The sequence below is a fragment of the Bufo gargarizans genome, chromosome 2 (assembly GCF_014858855.1).
Source record: "Bufo gargarizans isolate SCDJY-AF-19 chromosome 2, ASM1485885v1, whole genome shotgun sequence".
Classification (NCBI taxonomy): Eukaryota; Metazoa; Chordata; class Amphibia; order Anura; family Bufonidae; genus Bufo; species Bufo gargarizans.
The window spans coordinates 192405353-192426388 of NC_058081.1; the positions used below are offsets into that span (position 1 = coordinate 192405353).

Sequence of the window (21036 nt, forward strand, 5' to 3'; positions counted from 1 at the left end):
CACAATAAAATCTAACTGAAAGGATCTTCAGGTGTCAGGCAACTCTGACACAGAGGACCCTACCCCATACATAGGACTTTACTACCAGTGGATTGCCTATTTTACCCATATTCATATGGGACATTTTATGTTTGAGCCCTTAATCCGGATATTGTGAAGTTTTATTAGAGTGAATTTTATAGTGTGATTTATACATTTTTTACAGTGTGATTGGCATTGAATTCTTGCTGTTGAAATCTGACTGTACTATTTTTTTTTAGATTAAATGCTGTTGATGTGACCTACATAGCGAGTGCCAGTCGTATATCTATTCAATGTTTTAAAATGGCCACCCAGCAGTCTGTCCTAAAATGTGAGCAGGGCTGGTCGCCTCCACTTGCAGAGCTGTCGAGGGGGTTGAGTGGGCAAGAACCCACTACTACACATTATGCTCTGGCACTTGCATATACTACACATTGGTGAGAGTTCCTGTCAGGCTCCTCAGCCATGATGGCTTATCATAGGCAGGATCACATCATTACCATTAGAGCAGTGCAGGGAGGCCTCCCTCTCCCCACTAGGCAGCTCTGCAAGTGGTAGCAATCAGTGCTGCTCACATGGCCGGTACAGTCAATAACTAATCAGTCTGCGCTCAAGACATCAGGCTTCACATAAAATATTAGATACACCAATGGTGGATGATATTCCATAAACCTGTTTAAGAAAGATACAAACAAACATATTATAAAAATAAAAAACGCAATACAAATTGAGCTCCACTGATAATCTCTACACCTGTTATAGAAATTTCAATTGCAGATGAAATATGACCCTCTATTGTCCCGTTCACTCCTTTAAAAAAGTGATCCTAAATAATACTTAAAGGTAACGTTAATGCAGGACAAAAGGGTTCTACATGTTGTTAACCCCTTCCCGACCACAATCTGCATATATACATGATAGCTGCACATGCTGTCACGGAAGGTGTACAGGAAACAAGACAATACAAAATGAACATATGACTCACTGGATCCAAAACTAAGGAACAAAAAGGGAGACCCCTGCATAAGACCTGGCACTCTCCCTGACTGCTCAGCCTATGCGAACATCCCAATGGTAGATGATCGCATATCCTCGTACCTCGACTGTATAACACCTGAACACCCTATAATAGTGAGGGGACACGACCACCGGCTCCCTTCACTAGACACGGAGGGAGTCAGGGTCACCTGGGATCCAGCAAACATAAAATCACAAATGAATGTACAACACTTATCTTGTAGAAGACTGGGAAATAGGATCAGCATGCACACACACTCCAGGAAGTTGTATAAACCGCACACTAATGCATTATGGGGAGGAATTTAAAGGGATGCAATCAGTCCAACTACCAGACAGCTGAGAGAGGCTAACGAGATGAGGAACTGAAAACCAAAACAAAGAAAGCTCAAGGAGGAGGTTCTGAAAGGCATCTGTCAGAGCTTCTCAGATGTCTGGTTGTGACACATGCCCCGTGCAGCAATCACGTCTATAAACGTCAAACCAGCTCTTTAATCCAAGCGCTGCAAAGCGCTTGGATTAAAGCTTCTGCCCCTGCCCTGGTGCTGTCACGGACAGCATACAGAGCAGTTATGCCGGCAAGGGACCAATCAGAGTGGTCCCTTGCCGGCAATCGATCCGATTGGTTAGTCTAACCAATCGGATCGCGGCAGTGAAAAAAATGCCGGTTTTAGGCTCTGATCTGCGCTCTGCAGGTAGTGTCTCTGTGCCCTCCCAATCTGTGCCCCCCCCCGATCTTGCGCCTCCAACACCCCCCTGTCCGCGCCTGCCCCTGATGCAGTGCAGTTCCCCCGCCCCATCCATATTCAAGTAGTCTGCCCGGGCTTCCCCTGATGCAGTCCGTCCCATTCATTCTCCCCGCCCCTCCTGCCCCAGCCTCCCTCAATGTTGCTGCCAGATCGGCCGTACATCCCCCCCCCTTTCCAGTGCTGCCCCCGGTCCCCGGCTGTGTGTGATGGCGGCGGCTCCATTCCTGAGCCGCCTCCATCAGCAGAGAGTGTCAGCTCTATGCTGACACTCTGCTGTAACCCCATAGATGCCGCGGCATCCATGGGGTTAAAAGATGCCGCTGCGTTGCGATGGCAGCACCCGATGGTTGCCATGGCAACCGGACGCTTTGCAAAAGCGTCAGCTGTTGCCACCTACAGGGCATCTAATAGTATTATACTTTGCAATGCAAGAGCATTGCAAAGTATAGTACAGCCATCAGCCCCACTGGATCTTCATGATCCTAGAGGGACTTGATAAAAAAAAGAAAGTGAAAATAAGACAAATGAAAAATAAAAAAATAAATAAAAATGGAAATTAAAAAAAGAAATTGCCTTTTCCTATAAAAAATTAAAAATAAAATAAAATACACATATTAGGTGTCACCGCGTCCGTAACAACCGTCTCTATAAATATATCACATGATACACCCCGTCTGATAAACACCATAAAAAAAAACTTCCAAAAAGCTATTTTTGTCACCTTACATCACAAAAAGTGCAACACCAAGCGATCAAAAAGGCTTATGACCCCCAACATAGTACCCATCAAACCGTCACCTCATACCGCAAAAAATTATACCCTATTTAAGACAATCGCCCAAAAAATAAAAAAGCTATGGCTTTCAGACTATGGAGAAACTAAAACATCATTTTTTTGGTTTCAGAAATGCTATTATTGTGTAAAACTTAAATAAATAAGAAAAAGTATACATATTAGGTATTTCCACGTCCGTAACGATCTTCTCTATAAAACTATCACATGACCTAACTCCTCAGATGAACACTGTAAAAATAAATAAATGAAAACTGTTCCAAAACAGCCAATTTTTTGGTCACCTTGCCCCATAAAGTGTAATAATGAATGATCAAAAAATCCTATGTACCCAAAAATGGTACCAATAAAAACCTTAACACTTTCTGCAAAAAATGAGCCCCTGCACAAGACGATCGGCAGAAAAATAAAAAACATATGGCGTTCAGAAAACCAATCCAGCAAAATATGCCTTCCAAAAACCATATGGCATTCCTTTCCTCTGCGCCCTGTCGTGTGCCCATACAGCAGTTTACGACCACATGTGGGGTGTTTCTGTAAACTGCGGAATCAGGGTAATAAATATTGAGTTTTGTTTGGCTGTTAACCCTCAATGTGTAAAAGAAAAAAATGTTCATCTCCATTTTCCTTTAATTCTTGTGGAACACCTAATGGGTTAACAAAGTTAGTAAAATCAGTTTTGAGTAACTTGAGGGGTGTAGTTTCTACAATGGGGTCAGATATGGGGGTATCCACTATGTAGGCCCCACAAAGTGGTTTTGGCAATTTTCTTAAAAATTTTAAGAATTGCTTCTAAACTTCTAAGCCTTCTAACGTCCTAAAAAAATAAAATGACATTTCAAAAATGATGCCAACATAAAGTAGACATATGGGGAATGTTAAGTAGTAAATATTTTATTAGGTATCACTTTCTGTTTTAGAAGCAGATAAATTGGTACATTTTTGATTTTTTTCATAAATAAAGGTGAAATATATTGACTCAAATATATGACTATCATGAAGTACAATGTGTCACGAGAAAACAATCTCAGAATGGCTTGGATAAGTAAAAGTGTTCCAAAGCTATTACCACATAAAATGACGCATGTCAGATTTGTAAATTTTGACCTGGACACTGGGGCATCAATGACCCTTGGTCATGAAAGGCTTAATAACTGTTGGTATCCTGTATGCTGTGTTAGTCACAGCAACTTATTGTGTAGTAGATATGGATAATAAAATATCGGTAGTAAAATGTCCCATATAAAAACAGCAATATAGCCCACACAAATACAGATCATGTGCCGCTTTGTATAAATGTTGCTCCATTTTGATTTGTAAATGTAGAGCTGAGCTGTTCCAGTTTTCAAGTTAAGGGGTCATGCACACATTCTTTTATATATATTTTCACATGGCCAGTGATGTCAGTGTTAAGTATTGCTGGGCTCTCTTGTTCCACATAAAAACAATCTGTTGTGGACCTATTGAAGATTGCAGTAGATGCTCAGCAATGGGTCAAAGTCCTAGACATGTTTTAGGGATCCTGACGAAATGTTATAGGAAAGGTAGGAAAGGCAGCCATTTTAAATCATTCCCGGCAATCCCCTTTAATCTGCATAGCATTTCATTTGTAGGAAACACATCCCCCGTTGACATGGTGACATGTGCTGCCCAAAAATGAGCATTTTAACGGCACATAAAAGATGCGTTTACCCGACATACACGCATTTGCTGGTTTGTCGCATGATCAGCAACATGTTCAGATGGAGCACTGATTAGGGCCTTAGCTACACTGTTGTTTGACATGGGTCTACAAATCACCATTTTGCTGTTACTGTCCCTGATAAGCAGAGCAATTTAAGCGCTCATTCAGACGACTGTATACAGTCAGGTCTATAAATATTGGGACATCAACACAATGCTAACATTTTTGGCTCTATACACCACCACAATTGATTTGAAATGAACAAGATGTGCTTTAACTGCAGACTGTCAGCTTTAATTTGAGGGTATTTACATCCAAATCAGGTGAACGGTGTAGGAATTACAACAGTTTGCATATGTGCCTCCCACTTGTTAAGGAACCAAAAGTAATGGGACAGAATATTAATCATAAATCAAACTTTCACTTTTTAATACTTGGTTGCAAATCCTTTGCAGTCATTTACAGCCTGACGTCTGGAACGCATAGACATCACCAGACGCTGGGTTTCATCCCTGCTGATGCTCTGCCAGGCCTCTACTGCAACTGTCTTCAGTTCCTGCTTGTTCTTGGGGCATTTTCCCTTTAGTTTTGTTTTCAGCAAGTGAAATGCATGCTCAATCGGATTCAGGTCAGATGATTGACTTGGCTATTGCATAACATTCCACTTCTTTCCCTTAAAAAACTCTTTGGTTGCTTTTGCAGTATGCTTTGGGTCATTGTCCATCTGTACTGTGAAGCGCGGTCCAATGAGTTCTGAAGCATTTGGCTGAATATGAGCAGATAATATTGCCTGAAACACTTCAGAATTCATCCTGCTGCTTTTGTCAGCAGTCACATCATCAAAAAAATACAAGAGAACCAGTTCCATTGGCAGCCATACATGCCCACGCCATGACGCTACCACCACCATGCTTAACTGATGAGGTGGTATGCTTAGGATCATTAGCAGTTCCTTTCCTTCTCCATACTCTTCTCTTCCCATCACTATGGTACAAGTTGATCTTGGTCTCATCTGTCCATAGGATGTTGTTCCGGAACTGTTAAGTATTTTTTTAGATGTCGTTTGGCAAACTTTAATCTGGCCTTCCTGTTTTTGAGGCTCACCAATGGTTTACATCTTGTGGTGAACCCTCTTTATTCACTCTGGTGAAGTCTTCTCTTGATTGTTGACTTTAACACACATACACCTACCTCCTGGAGAGTGTTCTTGATCTGGCCAACTGTTGTGAAGGGTGTTTTCTTCACCAGGGAAAGAATTCTTCTGTCATCCACCACCGTTGTTTTCCGTGGTCTTCCGGGTCTTTTGGTGTTGCTGAGCTCACCGGTGCATTCCTTCTTTTTAAGAATGTTCCAAGCAGTTGTTTTGGCCACGCCTAATGTTTTTGCTATCTCTATTTTTTTTCAGCCTAATGATGGCTTGCTTCACTGCTAGTGACAGCTCTTTGGATCCCATCTTGAGAGTTGACAGCAACAGATTCCAAATGCAAATAGCACACTTGAAATGAACTCTGGACCTTTTATCTGCTCATTGTAATTGGGATAATGAGGGAATAAGACACACCTGACCATGGAACAGCTCAGAAGCCAATTGTCCCATTACTTTTGGTCCCTTAACTAGTGGGAGGCACATATGCAAACTGTTTTAATTCCTACACCGTTCACCTGATTTGGATGTAAATACCCTCAAATTAAAGCTGACAGTCTGCAGTTCGTTCATCTTGTTTGTTTCCTTTCAAATCCATTGTGGTGGTGTATAGAGCCAAAAATGTTAGAATTGTGTCGATGTCCCAATATTTATGGACCTGACTGTATTTTTGTCCACATCAGTTCCGCAATTTTGCAGAACGTATGCGGACCCATTCACTCCAATGGGGCCACAAAAGATGCCGCATCCATACTTCCATTCCATGACCCCGAAAAAAAGATAGAACATGCCCTATTCTTGTCTGCAAGGCATTTCTATCATAGGGATGGCCGTTCCATTCTGTAAAATGCGGAAGGCACTCGGCCGGTATCCGTGTTTTGCGGATCTGCAATTTGTGGACCACAAAACAGATACAGTCATCTGAATGAGCCCCAAAAAGATATTAAGAAAATAACATAGCATTCAAATTTTTCGAAAATCCAGTGTTCCAATAGACACAACCCAAATACTTATTCTTTATTTACCAAGGTAAGGATACAGTCCTTCCTTTTGTCCTCGGAAGCTGTCATCTTTCTCTCAAGATATATAAGATATTTCTCTCTGTATATAAAACTGTATAAATAACATGGCCATCAGATCGCCCAGTGTACATGTTGTTTTTCCATAGGTCACCAGAATATGTACAGTCGTGGCCAAAAGTTTTGAGAATTGCATAAATATTGGAAATTGGAAAATTTGCTGCTTAAGTTTTTATAATAGCTATTTGCATATACTCCAGAATGTTATGAAGAGTGATCAGATGAATTGCATAGTCCTTCTTTGCCATGAAAATTAACTTAATCCCCCCAAAAAACTTTCCACTGCATTTCATTGCTGTCATTAAAGGAGCTGCTGAGATCATTTCAGTAATTGTCTTGTTAACTCAGGTGAGAATGTTGACGAGCACAAGGCTGGAGATCATTATGTCAGGCTGATCGGGTTAAAATGGCAGACTTGACCTGTTAAAAGGAGGATGATGCTTGAAATCATTGTTCTTCCATTGTTAACCATGGTGACCTGCAAAGAAACTCGTGCAGCCATCATTATGTTGCATAAAAATGGCTTCACAGGCAAGGATATTGTGGCTACTAAGATTGCACCTCAATCAACAATTTATAGGATCATCAAGAACTTCAAGGAAAGAGGTTCAATTCTTGTTAAGAAGGCTTCATGGCGTCCAAGAAAGTCCAGCAAGCGCCAGGATTGTCTCCTAAAGAGGATTCAGCTGCGGGATCGGAGTGCCACCAGTGCAGAGCTTGCTCAGGAATGGCAGCAGGCAGGTGTGAGCGCATCTGCATGCACAGTGAGGCGAAGACTTTTGGAAGATGGCTTGGTGTCAAGAAGGGGAGCAAAGAAGCCACTTCTCTCAAAAGAAAAACATCAGGGACAGATTGATCTTCTGCAGAAAATATGGTGAATGGACTGCTGAGGACTGGGGCAAAGTCATATTCTCAGATGAAGCCTCTTTCCGATTGTTTGGGGCATCAGGAAAAAGGCTTGTCCGGAGAAGAAAAGGTGAGCGCTACCATCAGTCCTGTGTCATGCCAACAGTAAAGCATCCTGAGACCATTCATGTGTGGGGTTGCTTCTCATCCAAGGGAGTGGGCTCACTCACAATTTTGCCCCAAAACACAGCCATGAATAAAGAATGGTACCAAAACACCCTCCAACAGCAACTTCTTCCAACAATCCAACAACAATTTGGTGAAAAACAATGCATTTTCCAGCACGATGGAGCACCGTGCCATAAGGCAAAAGTGATAACTAAGTGGCTCGGTGACCAAAACGTTGACATTTTGGGTCCATGGCCTGGAAACTCCCCAGATCTTAATCCTATTGAGAACTTGTGGTCAATCCTCAAGAGGCGGGTGGACAAACAAAACTCCACTAATTCTGACAAACTCCAAGAAGTGATTATGAAAGAATGGGTTGCTATCAGTCAGGAATTGGCCCAGAAGTTGATTGAGAGCATGCCCAGTCGAATTGCAGAGGTCCTGAAAAAGAAGGGCCAACACTGCAAATACTGCCTCTTTGCGTAAATGTCATGTAATTGTCGATAAAAGCCTTTGAAACGTATGAAGTGCGTGTAATTATATTTCACATCACAGAAACAACTGAAACAAAGATCTAAAAGCAGTTTAGCAGCAAACTTTGTGAAAACTAATATTTGTGTCATTCTCAAAACTTTTGGCCACGACTGTACAGTTTGGAGCTGCTGATGTGCAGCATGCATTATAAAGTATTGATGCATGATGGCACATAGTAGAAATATTAAGCATATTTATAGCGGGTATATTTTACACATGGTTCGGTGTAGACATTCATATTCTCCTCAACTCTGTTGACATTGCTCTCTGTATCTTACCTTCCTTTAGAGCCTACTATTGATGTATTTCAACCATCAAACCGAGAGGACTTTGGACTAGGGATTCAGTTAAAGAAGTAAGTATGAAGAAGTAAAGATTTAAAAATAAATGTATTTCATCCTTTATCCCATATCAGTAATTTTAAGCCCATTGATTGATTTTTGCAAAACTTCACTTTCCAGCCTTTTCTGTAACTTAATCCTCGATTCTTCTACCTCAGTTATTGTACTTCTCATCTTTGATTCCAGGATCTTGTCCCTCTTCTCGTCTCATCAATGGCGGTATCTCAGTAATGAAGTTTTACGTTCACAGCAGGAAAGAAGGCTGCGGTGGCTTAGAGTCAGTGGTAGCATTAAGAGATTTCGGGCTGGACTAAGCATCTTCTCTCCAGTACCCAAGTAACTACCTATATTGAACACTAGAAACTATTATTTTATCTCACATCAGTGCCCAATATGAATATTCTTTGTTGTCAGTTTATTTGTATAATGTCTAACTTCCTGCCATTAGGAAGTAACTCAGATACACTTGAAATCAGGACATGCAGGGGTCCAGACAGCTAGCATCCAGAGCCTGGATTTGGACCATGGTTCACCAGCTGAGTACCCCTGGCACAGAATATACTGATCAGTCACCATGGAAAAACAGCAAAACTGAGCGATAATTCACCTGTTACCAGCAAGTCACCAAACAATGGGCATAGAATGTGGTCCTGGGTAATATATGACTGGGTCAGATGACACAAGGTCACCAGGGCTACTAGAACAAATTAGTCACATGGTAATCCAAATTCTAACATTTACCTGAAATCCCTCAACAGCTCACATTTTTGTAATTTCTGTTTAGTGAATTACCCTTTTTGGTCATTGTTTTTGCTACATGCACACACCATATTGGCTGATGCTTTTTTTTCCTCTTACTTCTTGGGATATCTCTCAATTGTTTGACAACATTATTTTTTCTCATAATATGCAATGATCTATTTTCTGGTGATCAAGAATGTGGTAGACTGACTGTTTTGTTCCTCTGTCTCTCTGTGTTTTTTCAGCCTTAGGCCTCGTACACACGACTGTGTCCGTTTTGTGGTCCACAAACCGTAGATCCACCCAACACGGATGTGGTCCATGTGCTATCTGCATTTTTTGAGGACTTCAATGGTTCCATGGTCTGCATTTTCCAGATATAGTCTATTTTTTGCAGAACGGACATACGGATGTGGAAAGCACACAGATGATCCACGTGCTTTCTACATCCATATGTCTATGCCGTAAAAAGACAGAAAATGTCCTATACTTGGCTGCACAATGCAGACCATGGACCCATTGAAGCCAATAGGTCAGCAAAAAATATAGATCTAACACAGATGGTATCCGCAATTTGTGGACTTTAAAATACATACGGGCATGTGCATGGGGCCTTTTCCTTAGTGCCTATCTATTGCAGGTCTCCCAGTTTCCCTGGAGTCCAGGATTCCGCAGTCCGGAGTAGTTTAACAGGCTCAGACCTTAGAAGTGGTCTTGCGGGGGCAGATCTCCGTGTCCCCCGTATCATGAATAGATCAGTCTCCTGTACTTTACGAAATCCTAAATCAGAACTGTATGGGAGTCATACAACCACAACACAGGTAAGACTTTCAACAGTCTTTCTAAGGAAATCTACCCCGATATTCTGAAGTTTAACTATTAAGCCGACATAACATTTCTGTGTAGAAAATATATATAATTAGTCAACAAGGATTTTTTTATGATCAAAGACCTATACTATTGTATAACAATACAATTAACAGAAAACAAAGGTAGACAACATATAAGATAACAAAAGTGCCACACTGAATTAGTGTAATGGTAGGGTAATATACTTGATATCAATCATGCAATAACTACATGGAGATTGTGTGTTCTCAAGTTGGTGTGGCTTAAGACTTCTGGTTTCCTTCCATCAAATCCTTACAAGGTACATAACACTGGTAGAGATTTTAAATTCGTTATTGAGAGAAAATTTGTCAAATGGAGAGAAAGTTATGTAAGGATCTTCTGAGCACTCATGCACAGGTATTTAGGACAAAGAGACGGGGCACTATTATATTCTGATAAAGGTTAAAATATCGGGTAGTTAAAGCTCCCAGTCTATATAGTATAGATTCTGGTCTACAATATAACAGCAGCTGCCTTATAATGCATAATACATGGAGAAAAAGTATATTCTATGTTTAGTCTGGTCCCTTTTAAAAGATTGCAGTGCTCTATTTCGTATTACTTATTACAACCTCTTGGTGGTGGCTTGGGATTCTACACAGACATGTACAATTTGTTTCATATTAATCCAATCATTCCCTGCAGGTCAGCGGGCATTGTAAGACAGTTCCTACTCTGGAGTACGGATTTCTGGTGCAGGTGAGTTATCAGCAAATATTTTAAATTGTCCATGGAATTTAAATGCTCTATATTTTGCTGACCTGCATTCATTCATGACCAAGTTATGTTCTCATTCTCTTATCATTACTTTTTTTTTATACAATCTGATTTTATTTTCAATAAAAAAGTACACAATCGAAGGAAAGTAAAGCTCTTATGGGCACGCAGGCCGAATGAGAAAAATTAGGTTGTACACGCTATTGACAATACATAGCTGGTGTAGTCAGATTCCACATCATGTAATACTGAAAAGTAGAAAGAGGTCAGATTAAAAAATAAAACCTTCAATAATATCAAACAGCTAATGAACTCGGCTTATTAATCAAGACTATGATAATGGCTATCATGGATCAGAAAGCCAGCGAAATGCAATATAAAAATGTAAAATATAAAAATAAAAATAAAAAAATAAAAAAAGGAAGGAGGGGGGATGGAAGGAAGTCTATGAAGGGGAAAGGAAAAGGCTAGGGAAGGAATGAAGCAGTTATAAGGAACGAGCCCAACCAGCTCCCAAGTAAAGTACAAGGGAAAGGACCTATTCAGTTTGATTAAGTTTCCCTAAGCCAGGTGGGGAAGTCTGATCCGGCCTTAAATCTAGCCCAGGGGTCCCACAGGCACCTCACCCCCTCGGCCCTTTCTGTGTTCTCAGCAGTTAAGGTCTCCATTCTCTCCAAAATGTCCACCTCTATCAGCCATTCTTTAATAGACCGCCAATGTCTGGGGAGAACTGTGCGTGCAGCAGAGAGAAAATTACGCCGGATGTCTCGTTTGATAGCCGACACAGGACCCGATAGGAGAGAAGGGAGAGCAATCTGTGGAGTTGGTGTTAGTTGTTTGCCTGCTATTTGTTGGTAAACTTCAAAAATATGTCATCAGAAAGGTTGGATAAGAGGGCAGGACCACCAGATATGAATCATGTTTTCTACCTCTGAGTTGCAACGCCAGCAGACTTCTAAAACCTTGGGGTAGTGGGAGTGTAGAACGGATGGGCATCTATACCATCTGTTCAGAATCTTGTAGTTCTTCTCCTGGGCAGCGCAGGCTATAGACATTTTGTGGGAGAGCAAGAAAATCTTTGTCCAGTCTAATTCTGTGAGAGCCATGCCAAGTTGTGACTCCTAAACCACAACAAAGGTCAGTGTATCTCTTGACACCCTACGTAATAACATACCATATAGAAGAGCTATCAAGTGAACCGGTGGGGCAGCTTGTAAAGGAAGCCCTTCAAAATCAGAGACATTTAGGAACAAGCCCCTGTGGGAAGAGTGAATGTAAGTATTTGCGAAGTTGTACATATTCTAGCCAAGCCAGGGCTCTTCCGTGGCAGTTCCCCTGTATGGAGGAGAAAGAGGGAAGATGAAAGTTCTTTGTCATGATTTGGTAGCAACATGAGGAGGCAAAGGCAGACCATCCCAGAAAGGTGTCCCTACCTATAACCAGGCGAAAACTCTATTCATTACTTTTCAAATTTTTCAAATTTTGTGTCTCATGGTTGTTTCCCTTCTATAGATAATGAAGTATGCAGAACAGCGGCTACCCACTCTGAATGAGTATTGTGTAGTGTGTGATGAACAGCATGTCTTCCAGAATGCATCTATGCTCAAGGTTGGTCAATTTTGGTATGATAAATGTGATTAGTGGGTATCTTGCTGGATTTATAATTTTTCCCCTATTGATCTCTTTTCCATATTCGCCAACTTATATCCTACAGCCAGCGGTGTGTACAAGAGAGCTCTGCGTCTTCTCTTTTTACACTCTGGGAGTGATGTCAGGGGCTGCTGAAGAAGTGGCTACAGGAGCTGAGGTAAATCTAAAACCATAATACATAGTATAACTGCCTAGCGTGAAGGCCATAGGCCATGACCATCAGACAGGCCAGCAGTGAATAGCAAGGAAGGAAGACACTGGCTCCCTTGCATCTGTTGGGAGAACCTGATGGGCTTACCTGAAAATTGGTTCTGTGATTTGTGATTTTAACAGCGGTAGCTTGAGAACTAGGCAGGGCTATCCAAATCCCTCTCCTGTTTATGCTTGTATCACTGTAAAGGTCTTCACACACGCTGTTTTTTCATGTCTGGTTTTTCATGTAGGTTGTGGGTCTGCTGGTTGCAATGTGTCGAGCTGCCCTTGAGTCACCGAGGAAGAGTATAATATTTGAGCCATACCCTTCAGTAGTGGATCCTAATGATCCCAAAACACTGGCCTTTAACCCTAAGGTAAAAAAATATGTTTTATATCATATAACTTCTAAAGATAATATCTTCAAATTAGATTTTTCAAATGAAAAATGCCATGACCATCGCAGCTTGTTCTGTATTTGTCCAATTTTCCTGCTAGATTCATCCATTTAAATGATCTGTGGAACACCAGACTCGATCTGTTTTAAACTTTGTCCATGTTCACTGCCCAGAATTTGGATGAGTTTCCAATCATCTGTCTGACAGAGGTCTCTGGGTCCTTTTACAAAAGTTTTGATTGACAATATAGCATTTTTATGCCCCGATGCTCTCCCATGCCCTCTGCTGTATTGCGCAGGGCAAGGGCTTTTTCGTTTACTTTAGTACACTGATAGGCTGAGGTTTCCGCCCAGCATTGTTTCTGGTGATGTCACGGGCTCTGATGGGTGGGTTTTAGCTAAAGCCCGCCCATTAGTGCCAGTTACGTCACCGGGCTCACTTCTAGGTGAAACCCTCCGCCTAGCAGTCCCCATGGAGAGCATGGATCGTCACTGCATCTCCAAAAAAATGCCTTTGCCCTGCACAATTCAGCTCAGGGCAAAGGAGAGCATCGGAGCATTTCCAGGCAACCCCTTTAAGTTTGTATCATGTAATGAAATGACATGCACCAGGAGTTTTTTAGTACTTCATAATATCAAAAACAAAAGGATGTTTGAAAATTGAACTGCAATTAAAGAGGATTTATCAAATCCATGTCTGGATTTACATATTAACAACCTGTAGGCATATAGGCAAACAAGTCTTAAATCTTGTAGCAGCGAAATAATACACAAAAAATATCTAAAAAATTCATATTTGAAATAAAATAATAGGATTAATTTGCTACTATATAGTGTGGCTGGTCCATGGTTGTCTAATGCTATCTTAGGCTACTTTCACACCTGCGTTGGGTGGGGATGCGTCTGGTATCTTTACAGACGGATCCGCACCTATAATGCAAACGCTTGTATTTTTTATTTTTTTTGTTCATAATAATGCAAACGGATCTGTTTTGACATACACTGAAAGTCAATGGGAGGCGGATCCGTTTTCAATTGCACCATATTGTCAGTGAAAACGGATCCGTCCCCATTGACTTACATTGTAAGTCAGGACGGATCCGTTTGGCTCTGCATCGTCAGGCGGACATCAAAACGCTGCAAGCAGCGTTTTGGTGTCCGCCTCCAGAGTGGAATGGAGGCTGAACAGAGGCAAACTGATGCATTCTGAACGGATCCTTATCCATTCAGAATGCATTGGGGCTAAACTGATCCGTTTTGGGCCACTTGTGAGAGCCCTGAAACGGATCTCACAAGCGGACCCAGAAACGCCAGTGTGAAAGTAGCCTTACGCTGACACTTGTTCCAAATGACCCTTTCATTTGTAATTTATTGATCCAGCTATAGAGTGTGGTTTAACTAGGCTTCCTTAATCCAACAAAGCATCAAATTATTAAGAAATACGACACACCTCTGCTGACGAGCAGGCGATTGCCGGGAAGGAACGCCTTTCTGCACTGGTCTTGATATCACCTGCTCTGCCAGAGAATGCTCCTAATTTTTGATAAGGTGCATAGTGCAATTATATATATGTGCCTGGTAGTACCAGTATATTTATAGTGCCTCACCTGTAGGACCAGTATATAATGCTCCTCCATCTTCCCCTGTAGTGCTAGTATATAATGCTCCTCCTTCTGTAGTGCTAGTAAATATATAATGCCCCTGTAGTACCAGTATATAATACTACTCCATACACCCCTGTAGTGCCAGTATTTAATACCCCCAACCCTGCCATAGTGCCAGCATATTACGGTATATAACACCCCTGTAGTGCCAGTGTATAATGCTCCTCTGCCCTCCCCCAATGTGCCAGTGTATATATATAATGCTCCCTGTAGTGCCAGTATATAATGCTCCTCCATCCCCCCTAGTGCCAGTATATTATGCTCCCCCCTGTACAGCCAGTATGTAATGCCCCCTGTAGTGCCAGTATGTAAAGCTCCCTCATTCATGCATCATTCATTCCATGGCTCTGTACATATGAAAAGGGGTATATAAGCATGATCAACACGAGTTACAAACTGGTACAGAAAGTGAGAGGGCCCTGCCCACCAGGGCTTGCAATCTACAATTACCACCAGAAGTGCCATTGTTTAAAAAAAAACAACTCACTTTTGTTCCCTGCTGCCGTCCGTGCTGCAGGCTACAGACATCTTCTGATCTATGGCCTTAGTTGCCGCTTCCCGTCGCCGGCGGTCCCAATGACATCACAACTCCTGCATTGGGTCTCACGTGATGACGTGGCACAGGAGGTCACAGTGATATCCTTGAGACCTTTTGTGCCATTCTAGTGCCTCAGATGCAGCCCTGATTGTGCCCCCTTTATGAGTATTAAGATGGAGCAGGTGCCTACCCAGGTGCCTACCCATTTGACATGCCAGTCTTAGTAAAAATCTTGGTGAAAGGAAGATGCAACCAATTTATTAACCTCCCTGGCGGTATTCCCGAGCGTGAGTCGGGGTTAATTTTCACTGCCAGGAGCGGTAACCCCGAGTCACGCTCGGGGTAACATTGCAGAGCTGTCAGCGGAGACCCCTTACCTTCTCCTGGTGATCCAGCAATGTCATCCGCTGTGATCGCCGGCGAGAGCGCCGGCTGGCACCTGACTTCCTAGTTCCGTTCCCTGCGAGCAGCAGCGGTGCATGGGAGTGGAACTGGGCGGGAAATTCAAAAGTGTAAACATAAAAGTGACACGCACACATAAAAGAGGTGATACATTGTAATCTGAGAGGATTGCACTGTATCACCTCAGATCTGACAATTGATCACTGTACAGTGCCTCTTGCCTGCCATTTTACTGTCATTTGTGAACATAAAATATTTATAACATGGCATAAAAAAAACACCACTTTTGGTACAAAATTCCTGACATAATCATACCACCAGGGAGGTAAAGAAACACACACAAGTGGCGAGGCTGTCTGAAAAGGCTAAAAAAAAAAAGTCCAAATCATTCGCAGCAAATTTTTTGACTTTTATATTACCTGTAGAGCTATGATAAATGACCCCCACTATCTGTATGTAAGACTGGCCATTCCAAGATTTATTTTCACGCTGAATATAGAATGTTTAGAAAATAAAATAGTAGTTTTTCCATATACTGTACACCTTTCATACATTTTATATTAATATTTAACATATTCAGTGAGCTACTTGGAGGACATCACCTACATTAAACAGGATGGAGTAGTTCAGTGGTGTCCTTAATGACCATGAACATACAAATGATTGTAAATAACCACAGGAACCTAATCCCTATCCGAGAGCTGCTGACCTTTATCTCTGGGAAGTCTGCACTGCAGCAGATGGATTACAGCTACAGCAGCCCTTTAAATATCATTGTAATGACAACTGTGCTGGTTAATGTCAGAGTTCCTGACCTAGCCATTCCTAATTTAACCTTGAGCTATAAAGTGACCTTACTGTGTCTAATGTAATCACTACTGAAAAGTTACCCGTAAAGAACAGAAATCTTGTCATATTATTAGGCCTGTAAAAACTGCACAATTTTAGTTTTGTTTTTTAAATATAGTGACGTGGAAAATTTAAATAAACATTTAAAAAAAAATATGGATAGGTCATTAATATCCGGCTGTTTAAGAAGGCATCGGTGCTCACAGTAGCACCACAGCCTTCTCTCTGCTCATGAAGCACATATTGTAAAGCCCATTGTATTCAATGGGACTGAGCTGCGCCTAGGCCATGTGATCGATGAACGTGATGTCACATGGCCCAGGAAAAGCTGGAGAAGGCTGCAGCACTCCTGTGTGCGGTGGTGCCTTCTCAAACAGCTGATCAGCAGGGGTCCCGGGTACTGGACCCCCTCCACTCATAAACTACCCTCAGTATAACAGTAATAAAAACTCTCGGAAAGCCCCTTTAACATAAAAAGATAATTTAAACAAAAGGTAATTTTCGAATGACGAATTTCCTAGGTATAGAAAAAATAGGTCACCAGCTCACCGGTCTCATAGCTATGCGTCTTCCCCATGCACAGTTCATGTGAACAGTGTATCACAAACGATCCAGCACTTTGTAAAATCTATTTTTTGAGTGGTGTTGTTTATGGGCCAAAGCATATATATGAGTAAGGCCTCATGCACACGGCCGTTGTTTTGGTCCGCATCCGAGCCGCAGTTCTGGCGGCTCAGATGCGGACCCATTCACTTCAAAAGGGCTGCAAAAGATGTGGACAGCACTCCGTTGCTCCGTTCCGTGGTCTGAAAAAAAATATATAATCTGTCCTATTCTTGTCCACGCTTTGCGGACAAGAATAGGCAGTTAAATTAAAGGCTCTCCGTGCCGTTCCGCAAATTGCGCAACGCACACGGATACCATCCGTGTTTTGCGGATCTGCAATTTGCAGACCGCAAAACACACAACGGTCATGTGCATAAGGCCTAAGAGTAAGAATGTAGTGTTCAAAACTAGTAAGCGACACAATGTTATTTGGATATTATATATTAATCAAAATGAAATAAAGTTAAGAAGTTTGGTTTAACCAAGTGCTGGATCATTTCTTGATATGCTGTTCACATTCCCTAAGAGTCTAATGGTGTGGCCCATAAACAGCACCACCAAGTGAGGTTAAAAAGACCTGCTCTCATTGTTACTTGACTAAATAAGCAGTTTTGCAGATTTATACATGATTGTTATCAAAGTAACATGAACCATCATGATCCAGGGATGCAAGTAATACAATATATTGTGACTACAAAATAAATTTAAACAATGAACTGTATTATGTGTATCTTCACTGCAGAAAAAGAACTACGAACGTCTCCAGAAAGCCTTAGACAGTGTTATGTCAATCCGGGAGATGACCCAGGTAACATAAAAGGGAACATTTACATGTTCTAGGGGAAGTAGTGATGAAAAAAGATGCTAATATTTTGATGGGATTTTTTTTAGGGATCATACTTGGAAATCAAGAAACAGATGGACCGTCTTGATCCACTGGCCCACCCCCTTCTACAATGGTAATGATGTGCTTATGTTGCTTCAATTTATACTAATGCAGTTGTCTGCAGGGGCCTTGCAAGGGTCTGAAAAGATCTGAGGCCCAAGCCCCAAATTTTCAAATCAAACCCCCACCGTCCCCACATGCCCTTGCACTAAATACATATTTTACTTGCTGGATAGATATTACATCCCGCACTACCAAAGATACAGGACTATAGAGCACTACATACCTTTTACATCCAGTGCCTCACAGGTAACATCTTCTCTGATGTGGATATTCTCTTTCATCATCTTTTCCATCCAGCCCAGACAACACATGACAAATTCTTCCAGCGACATCTCGTCTCTGCAGAGTTTGCCACACAGACATCTTAGATTTCTCACATAATCCCTCCTCCCAACAGTATTATCCTGCTGTTACTAATACTGTGCTGCCCCCTGTGCTCCCCAATGCCACCAAATACTATACTTTAGAAATAATGGTACATACAGTTAATCCCCTCTAGTGATATAAAAGTTCCACCTATAGTAATAATTCTCTCCGAGTGCCCCCAATAGTAATAGTGCCCCCTACAGTGCCCCAAAAATGATAATTCCCAAGAGTGCTCCTCCATATTGTGTTCAATAATAATACCCCCATAGTGGCCCCAGATCAGACACCTATCCCCTATTTTGTGGACATGAGACAACCCATTTAAAGAGAGTTTGTCACCTAATTTTCACCAATATAACTAGTAACAGTATTGCCCCACAGAAGATTTCAAATGCATTCCAAACATACCTGGGTGTATTTTGTGTCTGATCCGACGATCAGCTGGTTGAAGAGATGGCTGCACTCCATGCGAGCGCAGTTTCAATGGGATGGCTCCTTCTTATTCAAGTGTATAAGAATGAGCCATTCAATTGAAGTGAATGGGACAACTTTTTGTAATTACACCTGCTCGCCACTGTGATGTCGACGGCGAGCAGATGTAGCTACAAGCCGTCCCATTCACTTCTATAGGACGGCTCATTCCTATACACTTAAATTGAATGGGACGGCTTGTAATTACACCTGCTCACTGCTGTGATGTCGACGGTGAGCAGGTACACAATGAAGGAAGGCTGCGACGCAATAAGCACGGCCTTCTCTCCATCCAGCTGATCGGTGGGAGTGCCGGGTGTCCTGAGGATAGGTCATCAATATTAAAATCCTGGAAAACCCTTTAAGTCTGGTTTGCTTTGGGCACTTGGAATACCAAAGCTGGTCACTTCGGAACCGTTTTTCTGCAGAATAAAAGCACTTTTTCTGGACATGGAATAAAGACAGAAAGTACGCACAGCTATGTTTGGATCTTCTGTGGGGCAATGCTGTTAGTTATATTGATGAAGAGGAGGTGACAGATTCCCTTTAACCTCTGTAAAATAGATAACCTTTATTTTTACCTATGTTGCTCCAAGACAGTTATTTTTCTTATTTCAGGATAATCTCCAGTAATAGATCCCACATTGTGAAATTGCCCCTGAGCAGGGTAAGTAATTGATTTCAATCTGCAGTCTATGTGAACAGATCTTATTGTGAGCTAATGGAAATGCATGATGTTCGCAAGGTGGTATAATTGTATCTTACCCCAACTTCCTTCTTCTTCGTAGTATGTTATATTCAAACTTCAAAAATCCTTGCACATGTCCATACACATTAGCCAAACTTGGCCAAACCCGCTAATTCCTTGCTCTGCCTTGCCGAGTGAGCATGCTTATGGGGGAGTTGGGAACAATTGAGCGTTTAGACTGTTGTTTTACATGTATAAAGCTCAGCAGTTTTTGGATTAATCTGACAGTCATATTTAACCATAGCGATAATTTCTGACTCGCTTACATTTTTGTCAGATCTACAGTACATAGTGTTATCAGCATATATGGTAATTAGATTGGAAACTATTAATCACAATAAGCAGTTACTTTGGGCAACAACAGGAAATACAGGCGTGTTTTATGAAGCAGTCAGGCATTGTGCAGTATGCTATACGGGGGCTTTTATGAAAAGAATGAGCATAAGCTAGAGGATGTGCCATACATGTTTATGTTCATAGATACTGTATGTTTCTTTTTCACTACTTCTTTGACATGTCCTGTTGGTATAGTAGTATTTTAGTAAAAATATATTACGATAGTATATATGTATAGTATATATTAGTAAATATATATTAGTTTATATGTATAGTATATTAGTAAATATACTGTATATTACGATAGTATATTTATTCATTTAACATTTTCTACACCTTTTTTAGGAGTAGAAAATGGTCTAAATGTAATTCAGCTAGAACTTGTGCTGGATGCGCTGCAGTTATGGAGAGGCCTGTGCCTCTTCATAATTGCGGCGGATCCACCACCAGCACTGGTCCTTTATTAAGACCGGCGTCTAAAACGCCAGTCTTAATAAATCTGCCCCAAAGACTTGTTTCTGCAGTGTGATGTCGTTTTGTGGAATTTACCCACGTCACTTCTGATCCCCGCATGGCCGCCGCTGCATCACCCTCACGGGTGACGCTAGGGAGGTTCGTCCACGTTGCGGCCGGCTATTGGCTGCACCTAGCCCGTGCGGGGATCAGAAGCGACGCAGGTGCCAGGGAGCGGAGTAAGTAAAAATCTTCATAAGTTTATTGTTCAAAAAAATCTATAAAATCCACAAAACGACATCACAGTCTGCAGAAACAATTCTTTGGGGCAGATTTATTAAGACTGGCGTTTTAGACGCCAGTCTTAATAAAGGCCCTGTGCTGGCGGTGGATCCACCACAATTATGAAGAGGCACAGGCCTCTCCATAACTGAAGCGCGTCCAGCACCAGTTCTAGCTGAATTACATTTAGACCATTTTCTACTCCTAAAACAGGCGTAGAAAATGCTGAATGAGATGTGCCGGCCCGTTCTCTTCCCCATGGCACTCCCACAATTTTAGACCTGGCGTGAGTGGGGCGAAGTCTAATTTAGGCATACTTCAGTATAGTAAATAACCCCCAATATGTTTCGGGCTAGCTGCAGCCCTTATTCATGACCTAAAGTTGCTTCAACTCAATCCCTCATTTAA

General features: G+C 41.7%; 1 protein-coding gene across 3 annotated transcripts in view; it reads left to right on the forward strand.

The window, feature by feature from the left end:
• Positions 1-21036, forward strand: part of PARP6 (poly(ADP-ribose) polymerase family member 6) — an 86334-nt gene that overhangs the window by 37314 nt on the left and 27984 nt on the right. For all 3 annotated transcript variants that reach the window (XM_044279831.1, XM_044279833.1, XM_044279832.1), the window contains 10 exons: positions 8324-8390; positions 8563-8712; positions 9758-9938; positions 10654-10707; positions 12238-12333; positions 12440-12532; positions 12819-12944; positions 17766-17831; positions 17915-17982; positions 19428-19476. In XM_044279831.1, the coding sequence (XP_044135766.1) occupies positions 8324-8390; positions 8563-8712; positions 9758-9938; positions 10654-10707; positions 12238-12333; positions 12440-12532; positions 12819-12944; positions 17766-17831; positions 17915-17982; positions 19428-19476 (950 nt within the window). The remainder of the gene's footprint in view (positions 1-8323; positions 8391-8562; positions 8713-9757; positions 9939-10653; positions 10708-12237; positions 12334-12439; positions 12533-12818; positions 12945-17765; positions 17832-17914; positions 17983-19427; positions 19477-21036) is intronic.